Genomic DNA, 13,218 nt, shown 5'->3' with positions numbered 1-13,218 from the left:
GAAGCAGAAATTTTATTTTAAATCATTTTTATTCAGATTAGACAGTTAACCTGGTAAGTGAAAGATTCCCGTCAAACCCCAGGGATGAAAAGTGGTCAACACATGACCCTTATTCTGGTTAATGTCTTCAGTTGAATTTATATTAATTTTATCTTTATGATGCACAATATCTTTTGTCCATCTGCTCCCATTTTAAGGTTTACTACCCTGGCATCCCCTTGGATTCCACACTCTTGATTCTTAAAATAAATCCATCCACCTGTTTTCCTCTCAAAAATCGTACCAAGAATTTCACTTTCCCTGCCACTGTGTGATAGACAATCAGAAAGCGAGGGTTTTTAACACTGGAATTGGGAGATATTTAAAAAAAATATATATAAACATCAACCTAAAACAACCTAAAAGTATAAAGCGGTGCTATTATTAAACTAACATAATTACATCAATCTGTAATAAATCAACCGCCTGTTACAGCTGCTGTGCAGCTTCTAACTTGATGTTTCTATTTCTAGTTTTTCCTCTTTATTTCTGTCAAATCCCCTCAGAAAACGCAATTCCTTGTTTTGTTCAGTGATGCTGGGAATGATTTGTTTTTTAACTGCTTGGGACTTAGAGGTCTGAAACACCTATTGTGCTGGTTTAGTGCAGGAAAACAACACAGAGGAGATAAAGAGACGTGGCACAATAAAAAAGTTATTGCACAATAATGAGGTTGATTTTAAGTGACCTTTGACAGCAGATGATGTAATACTGCTGCTTTCTTCCTGCGTTTGTAAAAAAATGTAGGAATAGAAGGTTGTTGGCTATTTTCAACTACAACTGCTTTGTCTAAATAAATAAGTACGCATTTCATTAAAATAGCAGCAAGCTCCATCCATTGTTTTATTGTTTGACTCAAAGTAAAGTCTGACATTTACTCCAGATTTGACTTGTTCGCACACAAACACATTCTTACCTGTGCTTTCCTCTCACACAGGGAGTAGACGGATTCTAAGTTGGGGTCGCTGTGGAGTGTGTGTGTGTACATCCGGTGTTCGAAGGCCTCCACCTTCTGAATGACCTTCTTCAGGCCGGGGTCTTTGATGCCCATGTCATCGATGGGGTCGAGTAAAGGAACGCCATCCGGGAACCGCTTCTGCACCTCCTGTAGAATAAGAGGAAAGAAAATGTTTGGATGAAGATTTTTGCTAAAATTTAAAAAAAATTATTATTATTTTTTTTTACATAGGAAACCTGTACCTGTATGGACTTGAGCATGAGCTGTCTGTTGTCAAAAGGCCTGAGATCTTTAGGGATGTAAAGACGAACTGAGCTAATCGAAGTGAGGAGGTGGAGCATCACTGGAACCACCTGGGTAGAAAAACAGATAGAAATGTGAGCAGAAAACGTGATACACAGTTCAGTGTGTCTGTATGTGTTAGTTTCACCAACCTGCATCTCTCCGGTCTCCCCTGGAGCAGCAGGCTTGGCCGCTTCAGTTGCAGAGTTTTTTACACTTTCTTTACTACAGTGAAGCAAAACCTCGACTACGTACAGCGGCTCAGAGTCTCCGCTGGCCTAAAGCATGAAAACCACATCAGGCACAGCAACATTTAACTAAAGACTGGAAGCAAATTCATACTTTCAATTTCTTCACATTCTCAAATTATAACCAGGCTTTGAAGTATTTTATTGAGATTTTCGGTGACAGATTACACAAAATAGTGCGTAGTTGTCAACGAGAAGAAAAAGAAGGGAAGTAGGTTACAGTTGATGTCAAGATAGATGGAGAAAGAAAACCTTAGGGAGATACAAAAGATTTTAGACTGGAGAGACAGGTCTCTCTCAGGACAATATCCTCAAATAAACCAGATGCTCAAAAGAAAGGCTTTAATTAAAGCTTATTCACCATTATGTACAGTTTTGGCCACTAAATTCCCAATGAAAGTCTGGCTTACCTTTGCGTTTGTTTTCTTGTTAAAGTTTACAACCACTCCCCAGCCAAAGTCAGTATCCTCATTTTTCACCTGCGGCATCAACACAGGAAGTTTGGCCTTTAATAAAATGCAGGAGTATGGAAACATTCCCAGAATGTGAATCGATAGAGACGTACCTTCACGAGCCGGCCCGGCTGAAGGAAGGGCAGGCAGTATTTGGGCTTGTGGATGAATTCTTGTATCTCTTTACCCAGCTTAGCCAGCTGCTGCCTGATCTTAAAGTATGTAACAACACTCTCCTCGTTAGGAATCTCAATGGTGTGATATTGGTCCTCTAACTTCTTAATTTCTGCAAAATAAAAAAAAAATGGAAGCAGCAATCTCATTAAACTTGCTACAACATTACCCAAAGTGGTGTTTGCTAACCAGTTCTTTTTTCTAATTAAGTCAGGCATGTGTAGAAATAAAAAGCAGGATGCTGACTCTCAACGACGCCGGGCAAAGCTCTGTAGTGCTGAAACTGGTAGAAGGACTTCTCCAGCATGTACTCTGGGTTGATCTCTTCTACACGCAGCAGGTTGAGCACCATGTTGTAGGTCAGGTGGAAGGCACTGTTCAAAGGGTCTGCTGAGCCCTGCAAAGCACGACGACAACAGAAATGTTGGGTGCAGTAGAAGACAGATGGGATAAACCATAAGAGGTCTACATGCAAGAACGCTGAAGTTGCTGACTCCAATTTAAAAACTTGAGAGATTTTGTAGCCGCGGCGACATTTCACAGCCTCTAATATCAGGCTGTGTAGTTCAAAAGGCACACAACTGTGCTGTGTATTTATAGCGACATGCATATAAACGTGTCAAATCAAAGACAAGACAATCAAGACTCGGGGTTCTCTGTGAGAACGTGCCAAGTTATGACAGCACACCAAATGGCCCGATTACCCTTGATGCGATCAGCTTAGTCGGCCATAACAAGATCAAAGATTTATAGCATTTAGATTTACTGTACCTTCAGTAGCTGTTTGCCCACAGCTGGACTCATCTTCTCATCCACCATAAAAATAACTATTCCTCTGTCATCCATTCCTCTCCTGCCAGCGCGCCCTGACATCTGGATGTACTCACCTGATGTAATCTGGAAGGAGAGGAAAAAGGCTTGTTAGGATGAAGTCTGCTCCAATATCTGCAGAAGATTAGTTGTTTTTTTCCCATTAACCATATAACTGCACAAATTGAAATTACAAAAATGAATTAGCTTGATGGAAAAACAATTTTGGAAAAAAAAGTCAGAATTAAGAAAAGTTTACTCTGATTTGACTTCAGACAGCAAGAAAAAAATGTGTCCATCTTCTTATTAGGTGTGTGAAAATATATGTTCTCAACTCTAAATAATATTTTCCAAATGTAGGGTTTTAACAAAATGTTAAGTAGCACTATGTCACCAAACTGTGCAGCTTAAATGTCAGGCGCTTTCAAGGATTAAATACAGAAATCAAGAACTTGCCAAACATTGAAGGCATCCAATTAAAATTCAAGCATCCGTACAAAACCCTGTGTTTTGCAACCAAAACAAAAGGACTCCGTGTTGACGTGATCGCATCTTCCGATCAACCGTGCCACAGTAACAGATTGTGATTTTCACCACAGCATGAATCAGGAATCACAGTGGAGTGTTTTGAAGTGCCTGCGTGGAGCTTTGGCACCATCTGAGGCACCAGATGTTCTTCATGAAGTACTTGGATTGGAGGGATGTTTCCCTCTCGACTCGCTTCAATCCTCGCCGTGTTTGTGTGTGCATGTCTGCAGCTTCACACACGGCCCCCAGCTCTTATAAACAATACGTGGCTGTTTATGTGGCAAAGCGAGCGGCTCCGTTTGTAGACCTTATAAAGACTTCAGAACGACAGGCTGTGTAAAAGTGAACACTAAGCACAAGCCAGAGATCTTTTAAAGGGACAGATATGTTTACAGGATGATTTATTTTTACCGCAGATACACATAGGTGGGTTGTTTTTTGAGTCAAACTTCTCCAAAAGACATCGCCTGCTTCCGATCACATTCTTGCCAATCTACAAAAATCTACTGCAGAAATTGTGACAACTGATCAATCCCTTTGAAAGAAACAGTTTTTATAATGGTCAGGTTGCTGTGACAGTTCTTACAAAGCGGTGGTTCTTGCCATCAAACTTGCGTGCGCTGGTGAAGAGAACGGTCCGAGCTGGCATGTTAATACCCATGGCGAAGGTCTCTGTAGCAAACAAGGCCTGGAATGAGACGACAAATCGTTACCATTTTGTCATCAGCGTGCAAACCGGGGTATTTTTATATGGCTTCCAAGACCTTGTAAACGATTGCATATTCTCAACATCTGATATCAATCCCAATTTGTTTTTCTCTTTGAAACAAAGCTAGAATATTCACACCCCTTGAATTTAGCATTTTCTCAACAGTGAAAACAAAAGAGGATTTTGTGTGATAGACACATAAAGTAAGGCATTTGTGTTTGTGTTGCAGTTTACTACAAGCAGGAGGTAGCAGAAGCATTGGTTTGGAGACATTTCACCTGTGAGGCAGGTAAACAAGAATACTTAAAATATGCCCATCAGCCCATATCCAAGCTAAGACACAGTAGGTGGGTGTGAAGCTCCGTAGCTCTACAAACGTGACGACGCATCTTCAAATCGATGCTCTCTGATGTTAAGAGGAATATAAAAAGGTGAGCAAACCACTGACATCCACACCAAGAAACAATTAAACAGGCTGGGTGAAATAAAATATTAATATTTGCTGAATAACAACAACTTGCTGATAACAATGAGGCCCAGTACAGCTTTCCCACCTCTGGTGGACACAGATGAATGGATGGCTACAAAACATCCAGTGACTGGTGGCCCAATTTTATACACAAGAAAACGTTAATTTTGTAAAAACCGATTATTTCAAAGACTGAAACTGACAAAAATTGACTACGAACTGCTCAGGAAGTATGGCGACTTACTCTGCCATCTTTAGTTGATAATAACTGAAGTTGCATACATCAGATCCTTGCTTACACTGTTAAAAAATGGTTTTCTAATACAAATCTATATCTTTTCTTTCACATTTTCTTTTTTATATAAAAAAAAAATCATGTTTTGTTTTCCTTCCACTTTACAACTGTCCACAGCTATGTGTTCATCAGTCACATAAGTCTCAATGTGACTGATGAACAGTCACATTGAGACTGCACCACTAACAGTCTGCCATAATATGCAACATTTCAGCAAAACTGTAATTACTTGTAATTTTACAAATTAAGGTTGTAAAATTACAACTTTAATTTTACATTAAGGTTGTAAAATGTCAAAAAGCGAAAAAGTTAAAGGCAAATGAATGATTTTGCAAGACATTACATTTGAACACAAAATCCCTTCCCTTCACTTGTTTCAATTATGGATGCATAACTTTATCGGCATGGTATTGGTATCGGCCAAATGAGTTTTAGTATATCAGCATATTGGCTATCGACCAATAATCCAATATCGTGCATCCCTAGTTTCAATATGCTTGAAGAAGCATCTTGTCACAGAGATGGAGGTACCTTGAGCAGACCCTCAGAGAAGAGAATCTCAATTGTCTCTTTGAGGATGGGCAGCAGTCCTCCATGATGGATTCCTATCCCTCTCTTCAAGAGTGGCAGCACATGCTCAACCTGCGGGACACCAAAAAAAAAACCACAGCACGTCACTACTGCAACAAAAAACCAAGACAGCAAAGAATGGAAAGGGAACACTTGTATTAGTGTGGGGCCTGGCTGAGTTGGCCATTGCTACAGAAAAAGGAAAAACACGACTAAATTTAATAAGGAACAGAAGAACCAGCGTTTTAACACATGCAGCCTTTTTCCATCAAGGTGGTTAACTGGAGGAAATTGTGAAGCTTTTTAAAAAGTTTTACAAGGTGTCAACGTTGAGAGTTCAAAAACCTGAGGCGCCAGAAGAAAAAACATATTACAGGTTGCAGGCAAACTGTAGCCTGCTTACCTGAGGCAGCTTCTTGTCCTCATCTGAAAGACAGTCCACTGCATTGTTGAACACTTCTTCAACCAGACGTTTCTCATCATCTGCAGGAAACAAAAAAGGCGCTACTGATATTTTCTTATAGCTGAATACAGCTTAATCTAGTAAAATTTAGAGTTATTTAAAAAATATTTTTTTTCAGTTTCTTTTGGCATGCACCACTAACAGTCTGCCATAATATGCAACATTTCAGCAAAACTGTGATTACTTTTGTCACTCTAGCCTTCATTTGACACCAACTTGCATTAACACACACAAATGCACAAAATCCTGAGTAAACACACTGAGCTAAAATATGGCTTCACTTGCTTAAACAAATGTCCGTCATGAGTTTCTAAATTGCAATAAGTAGCTAGACTTGTAGATGCAGTTGTTTAGCTCATTCCTAGCTTAAAATGCTTAGAAACATAACCAAACTAGCTTGATATTTTAAATTTGATTACATTTTTTCTTCGCTGACAGTTTGTTTCATCCTTTAATCATATCATCTGTGTTTGGGGATTTTTTTTTTTTAAAGTCAACTTTTCTAGGATAATTTGGAGCACACAGTTTGCGGAAATGAGAATTTTCTTTGGCAGAGTTTATCCATGTTTTTTATACAGGGTAGATAAAAAACTGGCAGCTTTACCAGAATAAAGAGCCTCCAGTGATGGAGGAGTGCAGCGTTAAAACAAACCTCATTCATAATAGTGTCACAATCCAGAAGAAACAAATCATGAGGAGGAAAGAGAATGTTTCATAATATAACTTCAGATTGCATGTTTTACTTCACCGGATAATATTAACAGCATGAGACTGGGAGCCAAAAATCACTTTAAAACTGCATTTTGTCCAAAATTAATTTGTCTTCCAGAAGAAACTCCTTTTCTTATCTAAATGTATGAGCACAATAAAGCATATTTATGACATTACTGCAGTGAAGGGATTTTGTTCACCTGGGTTTGCCAAGTGGCAGGTTTTCATTTCCTAATTTCAACTCCTATCCAATTTTTTCAGCAACAGAAATGTTTTTGACATGATTACTAAATAAGCAATTTGCTCACCAAACAGAAACCTTAGCAAATATGTGATGTGAACAAAATTAGGTGACTTTGGCCTTTTGGGATGATAAAATGATTAATCAAATCTTGGTCAGCATAAGTGCAAATAATCAAATTACTAATTCCAAGGATGAAATCAATAAAAGCACTCAAATATAATTAATGAAATTAACAAAACATATACTCATGCAGTGCAAAAGTACTTCATCTGGTTTAAGCCAACTAGCAGTGCAGAAATCCAAGCCAATCGGAGGTATTATTATGCAAAATTAACACCATGCTATTCTTATTCCAGAAATTAGAGATAAGAAAAGTGAAAATTAAAGTTAAATCTTCACAAATGCCCCATACCATTGTTAAAATCCAGCTTGGACACCTGAAGGGCGTAGGCCTCACAGTCTTTCTTACTGAAGCTGAAAATGATCACCGGCTGGAAGTTCCTCTCCATGATCATCTTCACTATCTTGAAAACACTGGACGGTCCTAAGTAAATTATACAAAAATATATTTTTAGGTTAAGTGATTGATATAATGTTCCATTTTTGTCCTATTTAGACGTGTCCCCTGCGTACCCTTAGTGCCTCCCTTTCGGTTTCGATCCCACTTGCCACCTCCACTGCCGCCCCCGGACTCCCCAGCATCTCTGAGAACCTGCATGGCTGTGTTGAAATTATCTTCTCTGAAGTCCCCCTGTGGAAAGGTACACAAGCATACACTATTTGAATCCCGTATGATAACATCTGACTTGCTTTATGTGACCTTTATAAAAAGTGTGGACAAAATCTTTTATCTTTCTTCAAAAAAAAATATATATAAAAAAAGTCTGAACTCCAGATAAAAGTGTGCAAAGGGAGATCGACTGTGTTTGTTGAGTTAGAGCACATGTGTCAAACTCAAGGCCCGCGGGCCACATGTGGCCCGCCATGTCATTTTATGTGGCCCCCCCAGCGTTTTATAGGTCCATGATTGACTTAAAATAGGTTTTCAGCACGAATTGACTACAAACTACATCTCCYATAATGCATTCCGATTGTTACCAGCCAACATTATGGCTTCTCGCCACTAGAGAGCAGCAGAGTCACCTCAAGCTGCTTATTGATTTTCCCAGCGAATAAAACTGAGACATCACAAGCTAATCCTCTTCCGTAGACTGAGGCCTCAATAACTTAATAAAATAAATTAAGCGACTTCACTTAAATTAGCATCACTTCACCCGCGGGGGTCTGAACGCATTTCCTCCCCTGCAGAAAAATCTGCGCTAATTCATCAGTCAGTTGGATCTGTCTGGTCCAAACAGATCAACTGAACTCTGAGTGTTTTGCCCTGTGCGCGGTCCGGTTTGCGCTTTTACCAGGATTTTTTGTTGTTGTTTTGMGTGTTTTCGCTTCTCCGAAACGGACAGATGTTACGTCTGCAGCTCCTCCAGAACTCCGCTCTCCTGGGTAATGTGCACCAAGAAGCTCCATTAGTTAAATCTTCTGGATGAGTTACTTCCAGCGGTTTTTAATTTTTCGCAGCCGCGTCCGCAGTGTTTGAGCAGCGGACTGCGCATGTTAAAGTCTAATTAACTTCTGCGTCGTCATTTATTTCCTCAAGATAAACTGCTGGCTCCTCAAATGGATTAACACAACGTTGCATTCTCTTTAGTTTTCTCTGGTCTGTAATGGAGACTTGAATTTAACGCGCCATTTCAACCAAAGGTTTTGAATGCGCTTCCTAACCAGACGCTCCAAAGCGTTATTTAACAATATGAGGTGTTTAATCTATTTTTAACATTGTATTTTCATACATTTATGCTAGGGCTGCSAAAGTCTAGTTTTCCAGAGCTATCATCTGCAACTTTAGATGCGTTCCTTCTCTAACACACCTGGATCATTGACTCATTATAAGCCTCTACAGAACTGAGTTGCTGCTGATGAGGGAAGTCAACCTTTTGTCTGGGGTGTTTTAGCAGGGATGCATCTAAAAGTTGCAGTCTGGAGAACTGGACCTGGGCACTCCTGATTTGCACCGTCAATGTGGCCCGTTGAGGGTGGCCAATATGCTGAAGTGGCCCTCGGTGAAATTGAGTTTGACACCCCTGAGTTAGAGAAACCATCCATAATAGATTAAGGGTGCTTACATTCTCATCAACCACTAGGTGGAGTCCATCGCCCCCTGCTGGAAAAATATAATGTTGCAGAGGAGTGGGCCGGTAGTCTGTGTAAACCACATGGCAGGGCTGCAGGAAAAGAAGAGAAACACTTTTATTGACAATATAGATAGAAGAAGCAAAAATAAAAATTCGTAACAATATTTTAAATTAAAGTTATAGTCTCTACTGTTGACAGAGGCAATTTCTTTTTCCAGTACTTCAATTCTAGACTGGCATTATGAAGCCCCTAAACGTTTATGAATCTGAGAAAAAAACCTGTGATTATGCGCAACATAAATTTTTTTAATAATTTAACTATATTGTGAAAACTATGTTTTAACCACAAAATGAGAAATCTTCTTAAAGTAATTGGTAGTGGCAACCCAGAAATACAGCCCACCTGCTTGTGTAAATGACAGATCCACTCAGCAAACTGTTTGGCATTCGGGATGGTAGCAGACAGGAATACATAATGCACATTGTCAGGAAGAAGGATGATGGTTTCCTCCCAAACCACGCCACGCTCTGAAATGAACATAGAAACTCTTGTCATTGACAATAAACCAAACAAAAAAATTCATTCGGAGATCAATCGCCCCATTTCATCTTTTTTATCTTGATGCAACCTTCATTTGAAGTCCTGCAGTATTCGGAAACTAGAAAATTTGCATTTTTATCACCGATTCAAAGTTCGTATAAGTTATTTATTTCACAAATTTACAACATAGATGAACTAAATCACTCTTTGTTCATTTCTGACCCGACAGAAATTAAGATTAGGTATCTGTCAATGATTACAAAATCAAGAGAAGCCATGGCAACATGGTTGTTAGAAAAAGCTAATGGTTGCTAGCCATTAGCTTTTGTTAAGGGCTGGGTTAATCTTTGAATACACAACATTAAATACAAAACATGCTGAAAGGAAAATAGAGAAGAATGACTTTCTCAACATAGCCACCTAAAATCAACAGCAATAGAAATTTTGAACATTTATACCAAAGGTAGCTCCATATTTTTCTGAAAAGATGTCCCTCAGGGAGGCAGTATTTTGAAACTACTTAAAATAGTGATAATGACTGCAATATTTTCCTTTAAAAATATTGCAATTTATACTAAAAGTAACTTAACCTGACAAAATTTATAATTCAAGGGTTTTTTCTGTTTTAGCTCAGTTCTTAAGTGTTTTCCATGTTAGTTCCAGTCTCATTAGAACACTTAGTTCTAGAGGTTAAAGTTCACTGCTAGAAGTAATAAGAAACCTTTTCAACAGAACAGAGTCTTTAGTTAGACATTCACAGAACCTTGCATAATGTAAGGATGGATGTTACATTATGCAAGTGTATGTTGGCTGGCTTTGTTACAAGTTTCTGGCTAAAATTTAAAGCATAAAAACAAAATCTGTTAACTTCAGTGACTTTTGCATCAAGTCTAATGTTCACTGTTGAACACAAGCAGTCAAATTGCCAGTGACCTCTCCTTCCTGTACACACCTGCATCTCTCATGTAATGGATCTCGTCAAAGATAACCCAGGCTACCTCCCTCATGATCTCAGATCCCCGGTACAGCATGCTCCTTAGAATCTAGGCAAAAAGAAAACATTCACGTCAGACCTGCTGCATAATGAAAACACAGGTCGTCAAGAAAATCTTATAGGGAAAATACCTGCTACACATCAGCTATAACAGAGTTACACGATGTGTAGCAGATTAGTGTGTATTGTAATGCCTCCACGATGGACTGATCTACATCTCACCTCTGTTGTCATGACAAGGCAGGAGGCAGTAGGGTTGATGGTAACATCACCAGTCATCAACCCTACATCCTGGAACTCTTCATACATCTCTCTGTACTTCTGGTTAGAGAGTGCTTTAATGGGACTGGTGAAGATGACTCTCTGCTTCTCTCTAAGAGCCAGAGCGATGGCATATCTGCAGGAGAGAGAAATTAATTTAGAAATAACCCACAATGACTAGTGACTTAAGAGAACTCATCTCTGATTTCTTATTCATGTGCATAGACCCAATATTGTGGTTGTGATTAATAAATCACAAATGAAGCCTATGTATTCATTTGATTATGCATTTAGAGAATCTCGTTCTTTTAATCAGACCTAAACTCTTGAACACTATGGTACAATAACACACAAAAATGTTTAAAAACTAATGTGATTAAAATCAAGTGAGAACTGTTATAACTGTAAAGAATGGGGGGAAAATGAGTGCTTAAAGGAATTTCAGGCACTTAAAAACAGAAACAGTTTTATTTAGCATGCTTACTCTGCACAGACAGTTTTTCCTGCAGAGGTGTGTGCAGACACAAGCACAGACTGGTTGTTGTCGATACATAGGATAGCCTCACGCTGGAAGGGATCCAGTACAAACGGGTATTCCTGCAGGACAAGTATAACATATGAGGAGAAGAGAAAAAAAAGATGCATTTGTTATTGCAAACACATAAAGCAATTCACATCTAACTGAACTAACTAGTTTCTTTACACAAAAATCAGATGTCTTACTGCAAAAAGTATGTAATAAAATTCAATGGTGTCACATTTAAAATGTATTATCAGTGTAATAAAATGAAACCTTGAAGTTAAATTAACTGTTATACCTTAGCTGCTTTTCCCACTCTTGGTTTCAGAGGTTTATACTCCTCATCAGCTGGCAGAGCAACCTGTGGGTTACAGATAACATTAAAACAACTGAACTGTAAAACTAAACAGAGCTGTTTTTGTTTTGTTTAGGTTTTTTTTTTTTTACCTCATGTGAGCATCCTTCCACAGTTTCCACCTGCTCCACCTTCACTTGAGGCATAAATTCTGTGAGACTGAAATAAACAATAGAAACATTCATATCTAAGAAACAGTACCAGCAACATCAGTGTGTGCATTCTTCACACTGCAAAAAACTGGAGTGCAATAGTGCAATTCTTGCCCTATGTATTCCAAGTGTTAAAGAGCATGAACTCAAAAAGAATTAAATAGCAATAAATCGCGACTGATGTGGAGATCTACTTAATGACAAGTCGACAGAAAATAAAGTTTTCATGTAGGCTCAAATTTACCAAAGATGAGCAGAATGTTGCTGTAAGCTTAAATTAAATAGATTTACATTAAAGACACATTGTTCATTACCATTTTTAAAATCAAATCCCTTACTCTTTCGGACTCTACTGAGTAGACTTCTCGGTTCCCTTTGAGCTAAGTATAAACCAATAACTCAACATTTATACAACCAGACAAAAATCTGAAAATCTATCCTTATACACTTTTTTTCTACATAAAAACACATGAAAAGTACCAACTTTCCTTGCGTTTACATACTGTGTAGGAACCACATAAGCCTGCTAAGTACACATCTTCGGTTTGAACTCTACAAGTAGTTTATGCTTCATCTTACTTTAGGTCACTGGATGAGACTACATCATGGCGAGGTTTCTTCCCAAACACCACCTCCTCTCCGCCGTCACTGTCCGTCTCCCGCTTGACCCGAACAGACGGACCTGCATCCCTGTCAGCACCGCTTTTACCTGCAGATTTCCTGAAAGACACCAAGTACAGCAGAGCATGGTTTAGCTGTCTGCGCGGAATTCAAACGCTTAAGCTCCACCAGGTTTAGTTATAAATGTGTTCGACTCCAGTCACAACGGAGCACAGCTACAACGTAAGCATTATCCGAACAATTTACACACTTTATTGCGTCTTCTGACTTAATTGGACAAGCTAGCTAATTAGCCTTTAGAGCAGTTGGCATGCAAGAGCCAGCATGCCAACGTTTACGCCACGTTCACGTGACGTAAGCGAGGAAGAGCACTAATATTAAAGACTAGACTTAATATATTTAAAATATTATACCCAGTCTCCGTAGAGGCACCCGTGGGCGTCTTTTTGCCAGCAGAACCTTGTTGTTCATCGTCAAACACGCTGAACAATCCGTCTCCAAAAGGGTCCGCCATGTTTGTAAGGGACAAACTTCCCACAATACAGCATGAGGCTGTTTCGACAGTTCCGCTACGGAAGCCGTGTGGTGCAAAACGTAGACGAGTGAGACACACGTATTGACTCCGGCGTT

At 39.1% G+C, this 13,218-nt stretch overlaps 1 protein-coding gene across 1 annotated transcript in view; it reads right to left on the bottom strand.

The window, feature by feature from the left end:
- The window catches only part of mtrex (Mtr4 exosome RNA helicase), a 17,374-nt gene extending 4,246 nt beyond the window's left edge, over positions 1 to 13,128 (bottom strand). Inside the window, exons 1-21 of the mRNA XM_008423759.2 lie at positions 13,002 to 13,128; positions 12,547 to 12,687; positions 11,908 to 11,974; positions 11,759 to 11,821; positions 11,425 to 11,537; positions 10,902 to 11,076; positions 10,638 to 10,728; positions 9,548 to 9,672; positions 9,136 to 9,234; positions 7,586 to 7,703; positions 7,365 to 7,496; positions 5,938 to 6,017; positions 5,496 to 5,606; positions 4,078 to 4,179; positions 2,925 to 3,050; positions 2,400 to 2,550; positions 2,093 to 2,265; positions 1,938 to 2,006; positions 1,432 to 1,557; positions 1,240 to 1,350; positions 956 to 1,144 (exon numbers count right to left, since the gene is read on the bottom strand). Of these exons, the coding sequence (XP_008421981.1) occupies positions 956 to 1,144; positions 1,240 to 1,350; positions 1,432 to 1,557; positions 1,938 to 2,006; positions 2,093 to 2,265; positions 2,400 to 2,550; positions 2,925 to 3,050; positions 4,078 to 4,179; positions 5,496 to 5,606; positions 5,938 to 6,017; positions 7,365 to 7,496; positions 7,586 to 7,703; positions 9,136 to 9,234; positions 9,548 to 9,672; positions 10,638 to 10,728; positions 10,902 to 11,076; positions 11,425 to 11,537; positions 11,759 to 11,821; positions 11,908 to 11,974; positions 12,547 to 12,687; positions 13,002 to 13,102 (2,463 nt within the window). The 5' untranslated portion in view covers positions 13,103 to 13,128. The remainder of the gene's footprint in view (positions 1 to 955; positions 1,145 to 1,239; positions 1,351 to 1,431; positions 1,558 to 1,937; positions 2,007 to 2,092; positions 2,266 to 2,399; positions 2,551 to 2,924; positions 3,051 to 4,077; positions 4,180 to 5,495; positions 5,607 to 5,937; positions 6,018 to 7,364; positions 7,497 to 7,585; positions 7,704 to 9,135; positions 9,235 to 9,547; positions 9,673 to 10,637; positions 10,729 to 10,901; positions 11,077 to 11,424; positions 11,538 to 11,758; positions 11,822 to 11,907; positions 11,975 to 12,546; positions 12,688 to 13,001) is intronic.
- Between the last annotated feature and the right edge of the window lie 90 nt (positions 13,129 to 13,218).

Source organism: Poecilia reticulata, linkage group LG12 (assembly GCF_000633615.1).
Source record: "Poecilia reticulata strain Guanapo linkage group LG12, Guppy_female_1.0+MT, whole genome shotgun sequence".
NCBI classification, from domain to species: domain Eukaryota; kingdom Metazoa; phylum Chordata; class Actinopteri; order Cyprinodontiformes; family Poeciliidae; genus Poecilia; species Poecilia reticulata.
The sequence above is the reverse complement of the archived record's forward strand: the minus strand, read 5'-3'. Positions and strand labels throughout refer to the sequence as shown.